The sequence below is a fragment of the Lycorma delicatula genome, chromosome 4 (genome assembly GCF_047948215.1).
Source record: "Lycorma delicatula isolate Av1 chromosome 4, ASM4794821v1, whole genome shotgun sequence".
Taxonomy (NCBI): domain Eukaryota; kingdom Metazoa; phylum Arthropoda; class Insecta; order Hemiptera; family Fulgoridae; genus Lycorma; species Lycorma delicatula.
The window spans coordinates 40,675,092-40,697,710 of NC_134458.1; the positions used below are offsets into that span (position 1 = coordinate 40,675,092).

Here is a 22,619-nt window from a genome sequence, read left to right on the forward strand (position 1 = left end):
CCCAGTTCTTATGAATATAGATGTCACTGAAATAGCTGATGACCTTTGTGCCCAAGATGTTGTAGAAGTAAAGCGTATAATCAAAAGGCGGGACGGAATGGAAGAATTAACACCTTCTCTTATGCTAACTTTCAACCTTCCAGGCCCACCGGAAAAGATAAAAATTGGTTATCTTTCAGTTCGAGTACGACCTTTCATTCCCAACCCTCGACAATGCTTTAAATGCCAAGGGTATGATCATACTACAAAATCTTGCTCGAAAGTAGAGATCTGTGGTAAATATGCTAGGGAAGGCCACAATGATACTAACTGCCATGAAGATGAAAAATGTGCTAATTGCAGTGGTTCACATAAAGTTCGCTCCAACTTTTAAGGAAGAAAAGGCAATTCTCAGAATCTCTACCAAGCAGAAACTATCTTTTCTGGCGGCACGCAGAGAATATAAATAAACTATTAACTCAAGGAACCTGATTAAACCAGACGTATCTTTTGTTACCGCTACATCAAAACAAGCTCCTACAAATTTAAGTAATCAGCCGTGCGGATCCTGCATTGACCTAAAAAACATGTTCAGATGTTATCTGATCAAGTTGCATCACTAAGAACCACTATTTCAGAGCTGACAAAGATGAACAAAAAGTCTTTCGTTGCAGTTAGCGAAGCCAACAGTGGGATCCCTATGAAAGTTCCTGTTCCCAAAGTTTTACCGGTACGGGCAGGAGTAATCACAGCTGGCGGTAAGTCATTTTACAAGCTCCCTCTTTTTCGTCCATGATACTTGAGAAAGCTAACAGATATATCTCACAAACATCGGGTAATCCTAGACGTTCTTCCGTTCCATGGTAGAATGATGATTGCCAAAACCCTTTTAAGTAATCAACGGCAGGCACTACACAAATTTAACCGTAGGCCTACAACAGAACATCTAAATTTATACCGCAGGGCTAGAGCGGTATGCCGTCAAGTATTCTTGGACGCTATGGAGGTCATGGACGAAATACGTGAACACTATCTCGCGCACAACTCCTACGTCTACTGTGTGGAAAAAGATCCGTGCGATTTGCGGATCACCGAAACAATTTATTCTTGGTCTTATTGATGAAGGAGAACTCCTTTCATCATCCTTCGCAGTGGCAAAATCTTTCCGTTCGGTGTCTCACTTCATCATATAATAACGATTTTCAGAGGTACAAGATACAGATGGATGTATTGTCGCTAAACATTGGTGATTCGGTTGGGGAATTAAGCGCCCCATTCGTATTCAATGAGTTGTCACACGCAATGAAAAACTCACGTGACACTTCCCCTGGACCTGACAACATTCTCCTGGGTATGCTGTCACATCTTCCTAATTCGGAACTACAACATCTTTTGAACATTTACAATGGTTATTCTCCAAACAAGTCTTCCCACCCGGCTGGTCGGAAGCCATTATCATACCAGTACTTAAACCTGATAAGACAAAGCCAAAACCTTAACTACCGCTCCATCTCATTGACAGGAGTTTTATGCAAAATAATGGAGAGAATTGTAAACCGCAGGCTAACATGGTACTTGGAGAGACATGGCCTTTTATCTCCAGAACAGTGTGGTTTCCGACAAGGACGATCTTACATTGATCATTTAGTGTCAATGGAAACAGCCATACAAAACGCTTTTCTACTTCGCCAGCACCTCGTCGTTATCTTTTTTGATATCAAAAAGGCGTACGACACGGCCTGGCGACGTGGTATTCTAAACACCCTCAATGAATGGGGAATCAAGGGCAGTATGCTTGCTTTTATTCGGGGTTTCTTAAATCACCAAACATACCTATTCATGTGGACGATTCTTTTTCAGGTAGCGCATCTTAGAGAACGGAGTGCCTCAAGATAGTGTATTAAGTGCCGCCTTATTTTTTGTAGCCATAATCAGCATTACCAAATCTATGCAACCACCTGTCTGATGTTCTTTATTTGTTGACGATTTTGTTATTTACAATGGGTTCAACACCCACAGCAGAGAGACTACTACAGAACACTATATCTCACCTTGAAGCTTTCAGGGTTACCGGCTTCACCTTTTCACCTGAGAAAACAAAATGTGTAGTCTTTTCTCGGCTGCGGAACTCTTCCATTCCGCACGTTTTTCTGAACGGAGAGCTTATTGCTATCTCTCCCCAATTATGTAGGTTTATTTTTTGATAGCTGTCTTACTTGGGTCAAATATATCAAAGAATTAAAAACAAAATATTCCAAACTTTTAGATATGATGCGAGTCCTTAGTAACATCAATTGGAGAGCCGATCGGTCATGTATGATACGTTTTTATTATTCTTTAGTTTGTTTCCGTTTAGATTATGGTTGGGTCGCCTACTCTTCAGCTCGTCATACTGTGCTTAAAATGTTGGCTGCTGTACATCATGGTTTCCTTCGGCTTGCCACAGGTGCATTTAGATCAATCAAACTCTGTCGCAAGCTTACTTGTAGACTGTGGTGAGTCATCGCTTTGAGATAGACGGGACCAGCTTTTAGCATCTTATTTTGCCCGTCTCACAGGACAACCAAATCACCCGGTTTTTGACTCAGTCCTTAGGAATCCTAATTTAGGAAGGTATGAGGACCATCCACGTTGTACTGCACCTGTAGGTGTCCGTATCCAACGTCTACTCCACCATATAAATGTTGACACACCTTCATTCTTTCCAATGTATACGTGCTCATTTCCTCCGTGGGGAATAAACCTTATAAATTTTGTGTTTGACCTTACGATATACAATAAACAATCTACACTACCTACTGTCTTCCAGCAAATGTTTCAGTGTGTTCCCTCCAAGATGAACCCAGACGTGGTGGTACACACTGATGGATCGAAACAGAATGATACCGTTGGTTGCGCGTTTGTTGTTAATTATAGAACTTATATGTTTGGTCTAACTGGTATTACGAGTGTGTTTACTCCTGAACTATACTATGCTGTTATATGCTATAAATAAGGCTCTAAATATCATTAACCCTAAGTACCGAAATATCCTTATTTGCAGTGACTCGTGTAGTGCTCTCCATCTTTAGAAAACTTTTAACTTTTATTCCAGACATCCTGTTGTCGTTGAAATCTACAACGCAATCGCTGAGTTGAATAATCGCAACACACAAGTAAGTTTCTGCTGGATTCCTAGCCGCGTGGGGATTCCGGGTAATGAACATGCAGATTCCGCTGCCAAAGACGAATGCAACCAACCTCCTTTCATCACTCGTGTTGTTACTTCTGACTTTATTAATTATATAAAACAGTCTCTTCGAGCAAAGCGGCAAGGTGACGGCTACCGTTGATAACAAACTGCGGCCCATTAAAGATTCTGTGTTGCCATCGGACTCCTCATGCAGAAAACCTCGTCGCAAGGAAGTGGTCCTCTGTCGATTGCGATTAGGACATACGAGAGTCACACACGAATACCTGATGTCAGCAGGACACACACCCCTATGGGCACGATGCAACTGCCGCATGACTGTGCGCCACATACTTGTGGATTGCATATGTTATGCGGCGTTGCGTCGTAAATTTAAACTGCCCAGAAACATCCGTGGAGTCTTGGGCAATAATAATGAAGTTTTAGACCGGATGTTTCTATTTTTGCGTACTGTTGATTCTATACATAAAATTTGATAGTGTTGCATATATGTTTGGTATCGGAAGAGTTTTTGATGAGTTCGTTTTTGTTTTAAATCTTTGTGGTCCTGTGTTAGCTTTTGATTCTGTTATCCGAGACGGGAACCTTTTACACTCCCTGTCGGACTTTATTAAATTTTATGTAGTCTTTGTTATTTTTATTTTTTGTTTCTTTTAAATAAATTTATTGTATTTTTAAGACTCCGACTGTGATATTAAGGGTTTAGTGATACTAGTTGTAAGTCTTTTATGATATTAGTTATAAGTTTTCTATTAGAGTTTTTATGTTAGTTTTTCAGTGTTTCTGTTATCCGAGAATGGGCCCTTTACACCCATCTCGGACTTTGTTAAATTCTATTACTTTTAATTTTATTTTAGATTTTAGTTGTGATATTAGTTATAAGTTTTTTTTTATTTTATTTTTTACACTAGTCTTCTTTTCCTTTATTTTTTTATTTAAAAAAAATTCCGGGCGATGATAACGCGTAGACATTGTTTGCCCTCCAAAAATGAAAAACGTTTTAAATTGTGTGTCTGAGATATTTAATAGCTCTATGGATTAAAGAATTAAAAGCTGCCATTTTTTTACTCCATGGATGAGATGAATTAGCTTGCATTATAGTGTTATGTTGTGTTGGTTTTCTATATATATCGATTTCTAACGTATTATTATTAATTTTTTTTTATATATATATAATAACTAGAAAAGAGACTGCGGACGAATTCTTGGTAAGGTTTTATTTCATTTATTTATGTATAAATAATATTATATACCAACTGCGCCATATTTAAAAAACGTAACTTAAAATATAGTTTATTAAAAAACAAAATAATACAGTATCATCATTTAATCAATCTATCCAATCAATACTATTCTATTTTTCCTTTCTGAAAAATAAAACTGAGAATTTAAAAAATAAAAGAATAAATAAAATATGCAAAAAGAAAATGTCATGGAAAACAACAAACAACCGCGCGCCTAGTTGCCGTTCACCAACTATGTGTATTGAGTGGGCACAGTTGTTGGTATGTAACACCACAGACCCAGTCTTACTCTGACCCATATAGCATTCCATGACAATGCTGTGCTAAGGTAACTTTTTCTACTCTACAAATATGCATTGTTATAAAGTAAATAATAAATAACCACAGATAAAATTAAAACATAGTGTCCCAAACTATGTTAGAGTTAACCTTTTAAAATCACGTCTACAAATAAGATCTACATACATGTATGGTTTTGGTTGAAAACAACATTTTCACACATATTTTAGTATAATATACTAAAACTGAAAAATTAATTGTGCTTGAGTATACGAAATTTATCAACACATTAAATGAAAAAAAACAGTAGACAAACATATCCTGATGATACATGCTAAAAAGGTTTTTTAATTACTTTGAATGAGACACCATGAACTACAATATCATAATTAACCTTAATAACAAAGGAGCTGTACAGAAAATTCATAAAAATTTTCTGGAAGTATATTTCCATGTATCTAAATCGAGAGCCATTTTTTTACTTATTTTATATATATTTTTTAAAAAGATTCTGCAGTATAGAAAAAAAGTTGTGAGGTGTTTCTATATTTTCATGTAAAAGTTGAACAGATAACAATGTTATTCGAGATTTCCTGGTGTAGTGAAACTTTCATTTTCACTAAGTCAATTTTTTTCATTTACAATTTTTCGCACCATGTGAACTGATATGCCACATAAATCAGCAGTGCTAGCTTGTATTTTTGAATGTAACACATCGGGATTTTCTCCTGAAATTTTTTTGTAGACTTTCATTATAATATATTTAGTCTGACTTCTTATAGCCACTTCTCGTCCCAATCTATAATTAGATCTTAGTTGAGGGGTTACACACCGTAATTCTATACACTATAATTCTAACTGAAAATACACCAGTAGTATTGAAAATACTACATTTTACACTGTAAAAGAAATATTGATAAATACTGTTTTAACGAAAGGCAATACTATTTTATTACAACCAAGCGAAGCACCAGACAGGAATGCTACCGACGGTCGCCTTCCTCCTCAACAAACACACAAGTTGTTCTAGTTTTCTTTCTTTCCCTGTTCAGCTTCCGGTAATTACCGTTCAGATAATACTTCAGAGAATGAATGAGGATGATATGTATGAGTGTAAATGAAGTGTAGTCTTGTACATTCTCAGTTCGACCGTTCCTGAGATGTGTGGTTAATTGAAACCCAACCCCCAAAGAACCTCGGTATCCACGATCTAGTATTCAAATCCGTGTAAAAATAACTGGCTTTACTAGGACTTGACCGCTGGAACTCTCGACTTCCAAATCAGCTGATTTGGGAAGACACGTTCAACAAGTTGTTCTACTGGGCATCGTTGTGTTTACGTTAAGATAACTTTGACGGCCTCTACATTGTTTTTGGTAATGCATTATTTGTTTAAATAATCGGTTAATTTAAATATTTCTGTATTAAAATAATTTATTTTTACATAAATTACGATAATCAAGCGATACAAATTAAAAATCTCTACATCACATTTTAAAATTTACATTTACTAGGTCTGAACATATCTGAGATCGTTAAGCGAGATTACCATTGAGGAAACGATAAAACATTTAAATATTTTTAAATAGTAGGTTACTCTTAATACTCTCCTATTAAAATAACCTTTTCTTTTAATAAAATTACATTTTCAATCGGTAAAAATGAGAAACAATAACGCTTCATTTTAAAATTCGCTATTGCTAGATCTGAACATGTCGAGATCGGCATTCGAGATAATTGAACGAAATCATAAAACATTTAAATTCTTTTTAAATAATCGGTTAATTTCAATATTTTTTCAATTGAAATAATTTGTTTGTAATTCAGTTACGGTAATCAATTAACAAAAATTAAAAAAACTTCAATACCACATTTTAAAATTCAAATTTACTAGGTCACAACATATCGAAATCACCGTCGAATAGTGACAATGAACAAAACCATAAAACATTTACATTTTTTGAAATAGTGTTTAATTTTAATATTTTGCAATTATATGATTTGTTTTTACTTTAATTACAATAAACAATCAATAAAAATTAGAAACTTTAACATGACAATTACTAGGTCTGAACATGTCGAGTTGTTGGCATCCAATCGTAACATTGAACAAAATCGTAAAACATTTAAATTGATTGAAATAATCTTTAATTTTAATACTTTGCTATTAAGATAATTTGTTTTTTTATTAAATTAGGATAATGAAAGGATAAAAATTGTAAACGTTAACATCTTATTTTAAGATTCACATTTAATTTCTCTGAACATGGTGATATCGCCGTCCGATACTAACAGCGAGCGAAAACATAAACATTTAATTCTTTTTAAATAATCGATTAATTTCAATATTTTTAACAATTTCAAAAGATATCAATATATTTTAAAATTCACATTTACTAGCTCTGAACATGTTGAGATCCATATCCGAGAAGACTATAACCATAACGCATTTAGATCTTTTTCAAAAATCGGTTAATTTCTATATATCTCTGTTAAAATAATTTGTTTTTACTTAAATTAGTTAATCGATAAAATTTAGAAACTTTAACATGCTCCTTTATAATTCAAATTTAATAGCTCTCAACATGTCGAGATTGGCATCTCATTTTAACATTAACGTTTTCTAGGTCTGAACAAGTCGAGATGAGCATTCGATTATCACATAGAGCGCAACCAAAAAACGTTAAATTTTTTTTTTAAATTATCGGTTACTTTTAATATTTTCCTATTAAAATAATTCGTTTTTACTTAAATCACGATAATCAATCGATAAATTGATAAATTTAGAAAAATTTATCAATGAGATTACAAAATCACATTTACTAGGTTTGAAATTGTCGAGATCGTCATCCGAGATGACCGTTGAGCAAAACCATAATGATACCGAAACAAAGCATATCTATGTATTGTTTCTTTATCTCAGTATTTGGAGCAGTCGTTAGAGATCAGTTTGCACATTCCTGAGACTTTGGTTTATGTGTTTATTTTCTGTTTCTGTCATACGATATTATGAATCGATATTCTATTTCCAGTTTTAAAAGTAGTTAGTAATATAACTTTCTGATAAGCTAGCAATGTTTATTGTCAGTAGCTTTGGTTTTTATTTTATATATTGTATAGTATGTTTAGAATAAAAGGGATCCCGTAACATGCGGCAAACATCATGAAAACACTTCCATCTGCGGTATTGGTGAAGGAGATACGTAATAGCTTCAAACAGATTTTGAAGCAGATTTCCATATACTTAAAAATAAGTTTATTTTTAACTACATTTTATCTTTCTAATCCATGAAAAAGCTGAAATCGGGTTACCTTGACATGATGCCCCATCATTGCCGAGATTGTAGCCCTGTGGACACTGGCAGCTGTATGATCCAGGCTGATTAACACAGTAACCGGTACATAACCTTCTGTCTTTGAATATTTCACATTCATTAAGATCGATACAGGTTCTGAAACAATTTTCTCTTTTATTTCCAATTTAAAATATTTTACATGAATTTTCATTTCTACAGCTTACGTTTTTGTATTTTATTCCTCATTTTGATTACAAATTCTTCTATGAGTTAGAATAAGTTACTTCAGGGCATTTAGTATTTTAATTTTGATGAACAGTTTTTAAAGAAGATGAAATTATATTTTCATTTTTGTTACAAAAATCCACTTCAGATTATCAAAATGTAAATATAAATATATATATTTATTTATAAACAAATATAAATCACCAAAACACAGTAAACAGATAAATTAAACTACCATATTAAATCCAAGAATCGATTATCGCGGGATCCCGCACCTTCAGTTATTAAATTTTATACTTATATTAAAACATTTTAATTCATGATTTATTAATTTGCTAAAATTGTTTTTTGAAAATTTTTAAGTTTATTATGGACGAATACACAGATTCTGCGCTGTCTAGTACTGGGCAGCATAAATAAATATGTTTTAATGTAATTATAGAATTTAATAACTGAAGATGCGGGATTCCACGAAAATCGATTCCTGGAATTAATATGGTAAGTTTAACTTAATCTATTACTGTGTTTTGGTTGTTTATATTTCATTTACTCGTAATACTAAGTTTTATTAGCCCAGTGGTAAATATGTTAATGATTTATTTGAATCTTCAATAAATACACGTTATTTTTTTAAACTCTAAAAAAAAATTGAAAATTTTAGAATTGTATTGTATAAATTCCTTGAAACTTAATTAACATTAAAAAAAAAGTATATTAAAAAAATAACTCCTATTATCTGAAGGAAATAAAAAATCATTCTTACCCGCTTTTTAAACATCATAAAGCTCTATGAAAATAAAAATTCCTTGAAAAGTGATAATTTAATCACAACACCGACAGAGACATGATAAAAATAATAGCTCACCAGTAATTCTTTGGTTTTAATTTATATTATTAAAATTTTTTCAGTGGACTTCATTGTTTGCCCATAAATTAGAAATAATAATAATAAAAAACAGAACACCCAGTAAATTTTAACCAGTGTGTTACCAAACAATGTTATTATTGTTCTGATAAATTCTGGAAGTTCAATGAAAGTGGTTATCATTTTCAAGAAACGTTTTTTAATATCTATTTGTTGTTGTTTGAAATTATTTTATTATTTCCCTGATTTTTAATATTTTTGTTAAAGACCGTATTATTTTAATTTTTTTTCACAAAAACTATTTTTTTAATATTTCACTTTTGAAATTCTCCTTAATGTTAACCAGGTTGTTCAGTAATTACATATTTCAGGTGTAATTTTTCTAATTGTATTTATTTGTTATTTTATAGCGTACATAAACAAATTTGTGTCTCGATATAGTGATATTCACAACTTAAGAAATTTTTTAATATTAATATATACTTCTTTTACATCTCATCAAGCTCATAAATCAGTATATTATTTCAGTAGGAGAAGAAGTTTATTTATCTCCTCACTTACGCACATTTTTTCTACATTCTTTATTTTTATTTGAGTTTACCGAGAGTAAATACAAATTAAAGATATCGCAGGTTATTATCCAACAGCAAATTATATTCCTCAGTCTAAAAAATTATTTGAAAATCTTTGGTAGGAGATGATGTTTGTCAGGCCATTAATGCACTGTGTTAAAATAAACTTCATAGGTGTCATGATTAAAATAACTGATTAACAATGATTATTTTTATAATTACTAATGCATCAAATTCTAAAAAAATTATGAAAGCAGGCATAGATAAGCGGATAAAACAGTTATAGTATATAGGCTTTCCTTATGGAGATTTTTCTACATTGATTTGGCAAATAACATGTTAATTGTTGGTTATACAAACCTGTTATCATCGTGAAGTTTATATCCTGGTTGGCATGAGCATCGGTAAGTTCCCCACATATTAAAACATAAATGATCACATATTCTTTTTTGCTCTGCACATTCATCAATATCTAAAAAAAAAGAAAATCTGCATTCACTGCATTTTTGTATCGATTGAACTTTTTTTCAGTATAGGTTAAATGTTGTTAAAAGTTTGAAATATACTTACGGAATTAAAAGTGTTAAAATATATAAACACTATATATCCCTAGTCATAAACTTTATATTATAAATAGTTTTTTCTTTTTTTAATCTAGATCTTTGGAAAGCTTCAAATGAAAATAGAAGTTTAAAGAGAATATAATACTTTGAACTAATCCAGAATGTATTAAAAAAAAGGCGTCAAAAATTGAAATCTCAAACCTGAACACTATTTTTTTATTTTATTATTATTATTTTTAAATAACCGATAAGAACTAGTTAATTTCTTAATGTTTAAATAGTGCAGTCCAGATTAAAAAAAAAAAAATATTTAGTATCTAGTAACTTTCAATATTAACAGATACTGCTTTCATTAGATTAAAGTAAAAAAAAAGTTTTACTCTTTCATCCAGATAAATCACTGACTCAGTTCCTCATCTTGTTATTGTTTCGGTTCAGAGTAACCAATTTGGTTTCCAAATCCTGATTCTTCAACTACACTTTTGTTGTAATGTAATATCTCATCAGTAAAAATAGAAGTTGAGAATTTATTAGCTGCTTTGGAATTTTATTTCACCTTTTTCTCAAGTTAATATGTATAGTCTACACACATGTACATCTGTGTCAATAGTGGACTGGGATACTTTTTGCAACTTTGGCCACTGTGAAATAATTTTTTTTTTTAATTTCATTTTTTCTATTTACTGTTATAAACTTAAATACGGATTATTTTTTTACATTACAAAAAAAATTATAGTGCTTGAAAAAAAAAAAAAATTCAGTTAAATGATCAAAATTATTTCTCATATATATATTTTAACAAAATCAGAAGAAAACCATAGCTGATACTGGCAGAATGAAAGGATAAAGCCTGTAGAGAGCCAAAACACAAAGTGAAAAAAGCAAAAGAAAACTGAATTTCATACCCATGCAGGATCATTCCAGTAAAGAAAAACTGGTCATTCACAAACAGGTTTAATGAACTTCTAGCTTGGTTACACTGAAGAAGTAGATTTATCATATGTGTCATGAAAGCTAGTAATATTCTATTAATAATTAATGATAAGTTAGACATATAGATAACCCCTTCAATAGTTTCTTTTTGGTAACATGGTTCCTCCAGAAGAAAATTCTATATACAGGTTTCCTTTATTTTATGAATAGGTTTTATATAAATACGTGTTGACATTTAGTTGTAGTTTATAACCCTAACAATAGCAGATGGTATGTCTTAAAATAAAACAAATTTGATAAGACCTATTGAATTTTGACTCGTCTAAGAAGTTAAGAAGTTGAGAGACACAAAGAAAAATTTAAAAACATATTTGATTAGAAAGGCTTTATTTATAAAAATTTTAAATCTGAAGGTTATTAGATAAAATAATTCTATTGTAAGTTATTTGTATCAGCTCTGAAAAAGTTTTCTGGAAACACATTTTTCCGTATAGTTTTTGAAACTTAAATTGTTTTCAAATTCTTTAAAAAAGTGTAATCACATTTCATCTCACCTACTGATGAACCTATTTTAATTGGTTTAAATTACTTTGTACTTAATGGTTTTTTTATTTTTTGGTGAAATTACCTATACATTTTGTCTTAGCTTCATTAATTCTAAATCCTGCATCACAGTTGACAACTGCACTGCAAATATACGCCCCTTGAATATTTGTGCATCTTTGATTGGGACCACACCTTGCCAGTCCTTTCTCACATTCATTCACATCTGCAAACAAAAGAAAAAGTTAAATGTATTTTAATAAACATTATGCATGATGATTATTGTTTTATTAGTTTATTATTGATCTTTTTTTTGTTCAAAGATTTGTTCAAGACAATTGCACACGGTAAAATTGAAATAAGTAGGTCTCACTCAGGTCCAGTCTGAAATTATAAAATTCTGTAATAAAAGAGTTAAACTATTGTACTATTTTAACTGATGAGCTTCAAAAAAATGTTATATGGGGTTCCATGTTAGTAAGATTTCTTTAAATAAAAACTATGCTTTGCATAAAATCATAACTTTTATGCACTTTAAAAAAAAAAAAATATTTTTAATGACTCATTAAATATATGCAACCTGAAAACACTCTGAAGGAATTCCTTTTTATTAAACGGATTTAGCAGTTAGAATATTGATTTTAATTACAGAGCTATTAGGAAATTATATTTTCGTGCATTAACACCATATTATTACACAACAACGAAGAAATTAATAACAGAGTTTCCAGAAAATATAGGTAACAAAGAAAATAGTTTGTAGAGGAAATTCATTCAAAAATTTACACCAATAAATATAAACAAAGCTGAACATAATTATATACAATTTCTTTTAAATTTATTTATATTTTTAAATATGTTAATGTATGTATGTATGTGTGTGTGTATATATATATTTTTTTCTCCTGATTTTGGCCAGCTAAAGAATCACTTGTCAGCTTTTATTTAGCTTTCTTTTTTCTCTTAAAATTTTCTCATATTTTTCCTTATAAGTGTTTTTTTCTTCTTTCTTATATCCATTTTCCTCCTCCTTTTTTGAGAGGGGATTTGTTCTGGAATCCTTTCATGTTTTTGCTAATTTTTCTAAATTTTTTTCTACTTTTAATATCTTCTATGGCCATTTGTTTTTCTACTAAATCTTTATAGGTTTTTGCAAACCAGTTTAGTTCCACTTTTTTATTTCCAAAGTGGTTGAATATTCTCTTTGTTAATCTAATATTATTCAATCTGTAAAAGTGGCTATGAAATTGGAGTCTTTCTTTTAACTGTATTAGAGAATTTTTCAGTTTGTTTATGTAGCCTTTTCATCAGGTGGAATTTGCAGCTTTCTTCAGTTTTTATAGATGGGAAGATTTTCTTTTATACTTCTCTATTTTTTCTACTAAACCTTTATTATGAAGAATTAAACATGAGTCATGTAAACCTTCTGGTTTTAATATTATATTGTAGCATCTTAATTTTGCACTTTTTGAAAAATATTTTCTTTTAAAACCATACAGTTACTATTAAATTTTGGGTTCCACAAGTTCTCTCCTCAGGCCAATCTTGTTTCTAATATATCTACAGTTTAATGGACAGTTGTCCATTAAACTGGAATTTAATGGAGTTTAATGGTGAATTGGTGGCCTATATACACTAAAAGAACAGCTTGGTAAAATAAAGGTGGTATTACCACAAACAGCGACAAAGGTGGAAGGTGAAACCATTCCGGTGGTCAAGTTGGCGATGCCGGTAGTAACTGACAGTAGCACACTAGTAGTAAAAGCTGTGGGTAGATCATATGCTGACCTCCTCCGTACAGTAAAACAGTCGGTTACTAGAGGGGAGGCAGGCGTAGTATTGGCATTGCGTAAGGGTGGAAATGACGAACTATGCATTCGGGTCAAGAGACACGCAAACGCGGAAGGCCTAAAAACAGTTCTTCGAGACAGAGCGGACCTACAAATAGATCAAAACGGAGAGGTACTCGCAGGACGGTGGTCCATCTGAAAGACTTGGACCGTGATACAACCGAAGCGGAGATAAGAGGTATAGTGGCTCAAGTGATTGGGGACCAGGACGAATTTACGATATCTTCGGTCCGACCGGATTACGGCGACACCAAAAACCGTCAATTATTACAACGCATAGAGCGGCGATGAAACTCGTAGAGACGAGAGTTCGTGTCGGATGGGTTCTATGCAGTGTTCAGATACGGTCGGACACCCACTGTTTTAAATGTTGGGAGATGGGGTATTCCTCTTTTCAGTGCAATGGACCGGATTGTAGTGGAAGATGTTACAACTGTGGCGGACTGGGCCACAAGAAGAGAGACTGTCGCTTTAATCTATTTGGCTACACCAGCTACATGAACAAGAAGAGAGACTGCTCAGAGCTCTTCAAATGCCTGAAATGTAATTCTGTTGGCCATCGGACAGACAGTGGGGTCTGCAAGCGAGCTGATCGATGAAGCTAATGCGAGTTAACGCAAACCGTAGCGCATGATCTGATCTGGAGGATGGCAGTAGCCGAAAACATAAACTTCCTAGAGATTTCTGAACCGAACGTGAGGAGGGTGGCCGCCCATACTTGAGAAGTGGACAGCAATGCGGATGCGGCCTCTTAAATGTATCTGGTCGGTACGCACAGATCGAAGTCTTCAGACGCAATGGTTTTGTGGCTGTCAAGTTAACTGACTACGACCTGATATCGGCACAGATTTCCCCTAACTCGGGGACGATAAACTTCCGTGTATTTATAGACGAGTTGGAAGAATTCATCAGAAGATGCCGCAAGCCCATCATATTAATGGGGGATCTCAATTCAGAAAGCCGTGAATTGGGAGCCAGGGTATTGACAGGACGTGGGTATTCCATGGCCTACATGTTCGCGGCGATAGGACTCGTTGCATGCAACAGGGGTCGTGTCCCTACATACATTGGTCGGGGGAGAGGTTCGATTGTAGATGTAACGATGGCATCGGAAAGAATAATATCGATGATTAATGACTAACAGGTGCGCCAGGAAGAGCTCTCCACCGACCATAATGCTATCACGTTCGTGGTTGAATGTAGCCGGCCAGGATATGCCAGAACCCGCTGCTGGAAGCCCACGGAGCGTGAGGCCAGAGACGTGGCCGATGAGTTGTCGAACATGTTTGTTGACAGAAACACTCAAATAACTCCGGAAAGTTCTCAGAGTATTGGCAAAATGCCTGTAGACACGTCGGACAAGAGGGACCAGGCAGGTCGAGTCTATTGGTGGTCCCCTGAAAGAGTAGAAAAGAGAGTTGCAGCACTCGCTGCGAGGAGTAGAATGCAACGAGACTCGCGACGAAACGGAAGGGTGGACGAGAGAATGAGGGAAAAATATCGGAATGCAAGAGGGTCATTGACTGCTGCGATTAGGGATGTTAATCTTAAGGCTTGCGAGGGGCTTATTGCTGAACTTGATGCTGACCCCTGGGGGGGCGCCCACAAGATGGTAATGGATCGGTTCGGTAGGCCAGTTCCCCCCTCTACTGTGAGGTGGCGCCCCAGATGGTAGATGAACTCCTTCCGGTTATGGAGTCAGATTGGAGTGTTATTCCGGTCGAGCATGTCAAGAGGTTTACCGTAGAGGAACTAAAGAGTATGGTAAATACGTTACATCCAAATAAGAGTCCGGAGCCGGACTTTGTACCCGGCAAAATAATTAAGGAGATATTGGCTCGGCATCCCTGGACTGTGCTCGATGCGTTTAATCTAGGTCTTGAGAATACATGTTTTCCAGATTGCTGGAAAGAAGCCCGATTAGTCTTATTACCAAAGAAGAAAGGCACAGATCAAGACAGGGTCTTATATAGGTCCATATGCTTATTGAACACAATCGGGAAATTGTTTGAACGGTTGATCGTTGAAAGACTATGGGTGGAGCTGGAGGTGATGGGCGGATTATCACCTAAACAGTACGGCTTCGTGAAGGGGAGGTCTACGGTCGACGCATTGAAATATGTATTCAGCTGGTCAGCAGATAGAGCAGGAGGATCCTGCTTGCGGTCCTCTTAGACGTCAGGAACGCTTTCGGTAGCCTCTCCTGGTCCATTATCTTCTCTTCGTGTTCTTCTTCCTCTACGAGGCGTTGAGAGAGAAGAACTTTAGTGATTACCTCAGAAGTATCATAAACTCCAACTTGCATCACAGGAGAATGCATGTTAGTACAGAAGGAGATATTCCAGTGAAAATATTCAGGGCAGTTCCACAGGGGTCGGTCATTGGGGCACTCCTGCGGAACTTAGCATTTGACGATGTCCTGAAGATGAGTTCGAAGGTGACGTGGAATTCGTAGCTTATGCAGACAACTTAGCTCTATTAGTTGCTGGATGGGCAGAACAAGAACTGGAAGATCACACCGGTGCTGCGATAGATAAAATACAGAGACGGCTAACGAAGAGATTGGTGCCAACGAAGTCCTCAACGATCGCTCTTACTGGTAGAAGGAGAATCTGAGACATAATGGTCAGAATAGGCGATACTGTCATTCCCGCATATAGAGATGTTAAATATTTAGGCCTGTGGTTGCAGACAAGCAGATTACATACTGAACTCCACCGGGTTGGTCTAGTGGTGAATGCAACTTTCCAATTCAGCTGATCTGGAAGTCGAGAATTCCAGCGTTCAAGTCGTAGTAAAGGCAGTTACTTTTATACGGATTTGAATACTAGATCATGGATACCAGTGTTCTTTGGTGGTTGGGTTTCAATTAATCACACATCTGAGGAATGGTTGAACTGAGACTGTACAAGACTACACTTCATTTACATTCATACATATCATCCTCTGAAGTAATACCTGAATGATAATTCCTGTTGGCTAAACAGGAAAAAGAAAGGAAGAAAAAAATTACATACTGAACACTTGAATAAAGTTACTGAACAAGCTGAAATAGTGATTAGCAAACTAGGTATGCTAATGATCAACCATCAGGGATCACGCTTGTCAAAGAAGAAGTTAATATTAACGGTTGTGATGTCGATAATATATTACGTAATCCCGGCTTGGACCGAGGCTTTTGAAAGAAAGAGAAATCTTGAGCAAGTAGCAGCACTGCAGCGGCGAATGAACATACATATTGTGTCCGCATACAAAACAGTGTCTAAACATGCTGTTGAAGTGATAGTGGGGGTGCCCCATGTGGGCCTCTGTGTCCTCATGTTGAGGAGAGTACATGGTGGTGTATCAAGAAGTGAAGCCCGCAGACAGATGTTGGAAGAGTGGCAGACACAGTGGAACATGTCAAGAACAGGTAGCTGGACTAAAAGACTTATCCTCCAGGTTGGTATGTGGGTTAACAGGTGTCACAAGGAGATAGGTTTCCATCTCTTGCAGCTGTTAATTGGTCATGAAAAGTTTGGAGCCTATCTCCACTGGTTCGGCAGAAGAACAACATCTGAATGTCGCTACTGTAATGGCACTGATACTGTTGAACATTCTATATTCTTGTGCTATAGGTGGGATGAAGTAAGGCAAGCTCTTGGAGTGTGTAGATTGATCCCGGAAAATACAATTGAGTTCATGTTACAGGGTAAATGTGAATGGGACACTGTTGTTACCATGGTCAAGAGGATTATAAAGACCAAAGAATGTGATGCCAGGGAATAGGATGGGGTGTAGTCTGGAGGTTGGGACTCACAGGGGCAGCCCTGCTCATGAGAGGGTGGTTTGCTGAGGTGGGCTGCCCTTGATGACTGACCGGGGACCCTCTGAGTTCATGGGAAAATAAAAGACCAAGACTTGGTTGGATCCCTCCAAGACTTGGTTGGATTGTGGGAATTCCCACTCCTTGTGGGAATTTGTTTTGCAGTTGTGTCTCAACCCTTTCCTTCAGAATCTTGATATATCCATCACTTTTCAACATACCATCTACATTTTTTCTGAGAACATCGAACTGTTGGATATGAACCAGTGATATATTTTCATCTGATGCTTTTCTAACATATGGAACCCTTTGCCCCTGAACATAAAAATGTGACTTGCTGGAAAACATAACATTTGTCCAGTCTTCTTTGGTCTAGTTAGCATGTGTTTTGACCCACAAGAGCCTTTTTTTTGGTCATCGAACTTTCCATCCAGCTGCAAGAAGTTGGCATCTAACAGTAGTCCCCTGTAAGTCTGTTCTACTGGTTGACTGGTTGCTAATTCTTGATTTAAGTCACTGCAGATAATTTTGGATGAAGTTTACTTTTTCTCCTTAATAACCAATCCTGTTTTGGAGTGGTTTTCTTTCATGATCACATTTGCCTGTCCTTTGAGGTGAAAAGAAACACCACACTCAGAAGGTATTTTTTGTTGTGTCATACTGGTATTCTTAGAAAGAGAAAAAATATTTGAACACTTTCTTGGAGTTATGGCCATTATTATGTATTCAAATCACATAGAACAAAAAATCTAAAAATTTGATTTTCTAATAAAAAATGAAATAAACTTTTACAAAACACTATTTGTAGCATGAAAATTGCTAAGTAATCAAAGAGTAATAAGTTGCAAGTATAAAAAAAAATAGCAACTCTGATCACACATAACTTATCTATCTATTGAGTGAATAATAATACCGTGCAAAATAAATAATTGAAAATTTATACTCAGAAAAAAAATATACTAATGCTACTTAAAATTAACCTATTTAAATTTAAATAGGAGTAATATAAATTTGAATATTAATTCATTTAGGTTTTAATATGAGCCAATAAAAATGTGTGAGACTTTAAAATGAGTGGAGCAAATGAAAATTTGTTCTTTCATCTCTATATTTTCAGCACACAACTATTTGCAGATCATTAAGTTTAATACCTTCACACTGGCCACTGGAGTTCGGTTGATAACCTCTAGGACATGTTTTTACAATAGCTCTACTCGTAGTGCATTTACCATTGCAGTCATCTTTACTTTTTCTTTCACAACGAAATGATCCTAATGTGTTTCGACAAACAAAATCAGGTCCAATGACCTGACAGTTATCAATTTTTAACAAGCATTCATCATCATCTGAAAAATTAAAAAAAAATATTTATATCCAGGTTTAGAATAAATTCAATAACTTTATTTTTACTTCTATAATTTGGTGTCTTCTTGTCTGGAATTCACAATTATTTTGTAATTATCAGTGAATAAATTTGTGGACATTTTTAAACATTTTTGTAAGTCCTTGGAATATAAAGAATGTCTTTATAGAAAATTGTTATTAAATAATTTTGGAAATTATGACCCTCTCTCTATAAACTATAGGATTGGATAAATATCAAAGTACATTAAAAATAATGTAAAAGATTTAAGGTAAATGTATTATGTATTAGAATGATTTTTATTCATTTTTAATTAATTTTTATTAATTTTAGTCTGTTCCTGTATATTTTCTTTTGCCAGAATAGTTTGTATCTTATGCATGGAAGGTTACTAATTAAATTGTTTTTTTATTGTGCTTAGTATTTAAAATATTTCAAAATATTAATTTTTTTAAAAATCCTGAAATTTCGTTTTTGTGATATTCATACCACTGAAGGAATATGCTTTATTGCTTGTTTCCTTTTAATATCATAATACACTAATATAATTATACTTTGTATTATAATTAACATAGAGTTTGTACTATTATTTCACATTATTTTCTAGTAGCATACAACTTGTCTTGTTACACCAGCAGTTAAAAAACTGTATTTGTGTGTAGTGTAACATCATGCTGTTTGCATGATGTGCATTTTTATTTTTCATTGCAACTCTTGATAGTGTCAAAATGTTGCACAGTATCATGGATACTTACCAGTAAGGTTTCTTTATGAATAAGTTTGAAATAACTTTAAACTATATCTACTTTTTTTTTTTGTCTTCAGTCATTTGACTGGTTTGATGCAGCTCTCCAAGATTCCCTATCTAGTGCTAGTCGTTTCATTTCAGTATACCCTCTACATCCTACATCCTATTGTTTTACATATTCCAAATGTGGCCTGCCTACACAATTTTTTCCTTCTACCTGTCCTTCCAATATTAAAGCGACTATTCCAGGATGCCTTAGTATGTGGCCTATAAGTCTGTCTCTTCTTTTAACTATATTTTTCCAAATGCTTCTTTCTTCATCTATTTGCCGCAATACCTCTTCATTTGTCACTTTATCCACCCATCTGATTTTTAACATTCTCCTATAGCATCACATTTCAAAAGCTTCTAACCTTTTCTTCTCAGATACTCCGATTGTCCAAGTTTCACCTCCATATAAAGCGACACTCCAAACATATACTTTCAAAAATCTTTTCCTGACATTTAAATTAATTTTTGATGTAAACAAATTATATTTCTTACTGAAGGCTCGTTTAGCTTGTGCTATTCGGCATTTTATATCGCTCCTGCTTCGTCCATCTTTAGTAATTCTACTTCGCAAATAACAAAATTCTTCTACCCATAATCTTTTCTCCTCCTATTTTCACATTCAGTGGTCCATCTTTGTTATTTCTACTACATTTCATTACTTTTGTTTTGTTCTTGTTTATTTTCATGCGATAGTTCTTGCATAGGACTTCATTTACGCCGTTCATTGTTTCTTCTAAATCCTTTTTACTCTCGGCTAGAATTACTATATCATCAGCAAATCGTAGCATCTTTATCTTTTCACCTTGTACTGTTACTCCGAATCTAAATTGTTCTTTAACATCATTAACTGCTAGTTCCATGTAAAGATTAAAAAGTAACGGAGATAGGGAACATCTTTGTCAGACTCCCTTTCTTATTACGGCTTCTTTCTTATGTTCTTCAATTGTTACTGTTGCTGTTTGGTTCCTGTACTTGTTAGCAATTGTTCTTCTATCTCTGTATTAGAACCCTAATTATTTTAAAATGCTGAACATTTTAATCCAGTCTACGTTATCGAATGCCTTTTCTAGGTCTATAAACGCCAAGTATGTTGGTTTGTTTTTCTTTAATCTTCCTTCTACTATTAATCTGAGGCCTAAAATTGCTTCCCTTGTCCCTATACTTTTCCTGAAACCAAATTGGTCTTCTCCTAACACTTCTTCCACTCTCCTCTCAATTCTTCTGTATAGAATTCTAGTTAAGATTTTTGATGCATGACTAGTTAAACTAATTGTTCTGTATTCTTCACATTTATCTGCCCCTGCTTTCTTTGGTATCATGACTATAACACTTTTTTTGAAGTCTGACGGAAATTCCCCCTTTTCATAAATATTACACACCAGTTTGTATAATCTATCAATCGCTTCCTCACCTGCACTGCGCAGTAATTCTACAGGTATTCCGTCTATTCCAGGAGCCTTTCTGCCATTTAAATCTTTTAATGCTCTCTTAAATTCAGATCTCAGTATTGTTTCTCCCATTTCATCCTCCTCAACTTCCTCTTCTTCCTCTAAAACACCATTTTCTAATTCATTTCCTCCATATAACTCTTCAATATATTCCACCCATCTACAGACTTTACCTTTCGTATTATATATTGGTGTACCATCTTTGTTTAATACATTATTAGATTTTAATTTATGTACCCCAAAATTTTCCTTAACTTTCCTGTATGATCTGTCTATTTTACCAATGTACATTTCTCTTTCCACTTCTGAACACTTTTCTTTAATCCACTCTTCTTTCGCCAGTTTGCACTTCCTGTTTACAGCATTTCTTAATTGCGGATAGTTCTTTTTACTTTCTTCATCACTAGCATTCTTATATTTTCTACGTTCATCCATCAGCTGCAATATATCGTCTGAAACCCAAGGTTTTCTACCAGTTCTCTTTATTCCGCCTAAGTTTGCTTCTGCTGATTTAAGAATTTCCTTTTTAACATTCTCCCATCCTTCTTCTACATTTTCTACCTTATCTTTTTTACTCAGACCTCTTGCGATGTCCTCCTAAAAAATCTTCTTTACCTCCTCTTCCTCAAGCTTCTCTAAATTCCACCGATTCATCTGACACCTTTTCTTCAGGTTTTTAAACCCCAATCTACATTTCATTATCACCAAATTATGGTTGCTATCAATGTCTGCTCCAGGGTAAGTTTTGCAGTCGAGTTGATTCCTAAATCTTTGCTTAACCATGATATAATCTATCTGATACCTTGCAGTATCGCCTGGCTTTTTCCAAGTGTATATTCCTCTATTATGATTTTTAAATTGGGTGTTGGCAATTACTAAATTATACTTCGTGCAAAACTCTATAAGTCGGTCCCCTCTTTCATTCCTTTTGCCCAGCCCATATTCACCCACTATATTTCCTTCCTTGCCTTTTCCAATTCTTGCTTTCTAATCTCCAACTATTATTAAATTTTCATCACCTTTTACGTGTTTAATTGCTTCATCATTCTCTTCGTATACACACTCTACCTCATCATCATCATGGGTGCTTGTAGGCATATAGACGTTAACAATCGTTGTCGGTTTAGGTTTTGATTTTATCCTTATTACAATGATTCTATCGCTGTGCGTTTTGAAATACTCTACTCTCTTTCCTATCTTCTTGTTCATTATGAAACCTACTCCTGCCTGCCCATTATTTGAAGCTGTGTTAATTATTCTAAAATCACCTGACCAAAAGTCGCCTTCCTCTTCCCACCGAACCTCACTAATTCCTACTACATCCACATTTATCCTATCCATTTCCCTTTTTAAATTTTCTAGCCTACCAACCTTTTTTAAACTTCTAACATTCCACGCTCCAACTCGTAGAATGTTATTTTTTAATTTTCTGGTGACCCCTTCCTTAGTAGTCTCCACCCGGAGATCTGAACGGGGGACTAGTTGACCTCCGGAATATTTTACCAAGGAACGCGCCTCCATCATTGCTATATGAAAATGCAGAGAGCCACATTTTCTTGGAAAAAAAGCAGCTGTAGTTTTCCATTGCTTTCAGCTGCGCAGTACTCAGAGGACTGAGTGATGTTGATATGGCCGTTTAAGTCATTCTGACTCACGCCCCTAACA

At 34.4% G+C, this 22,619-nt stretch overlaps 1 protein-coding gene across 1 annotated transcript in view; it reads right to left on the reverse strand.

The window, feature by feature from the left end:
- The window catches only part of LOC142322595 (uncharacterized), a 98,804-nt gene that overhangs the window by 20,704 nt on the left and 55,481 nt on the right, over positions 1-22,619 (reverse strand). The window contains exons 10-13 of the mRNA XM_075361671.1: positions 18,496-18,690; positions 11,775-11,915; positions 10,011-10,122; positions 8,005-8,144 (exon numbers count right to left, since the gene is read on the reverse strand). Of these exons, the coding sequence (XP_075217786.1) occupies positions 8,005-8,144; positions 10,011-10,122; positions 11,775-11,915; positions 18,496-18,690 (588 nt within the window). The remainder of the gene's footprint in view (positions 1-8,004; positions 8,145-10,010; positions 10,123-11,774; positions 11,916-18,495; positions 18,691-22,619) is intronic.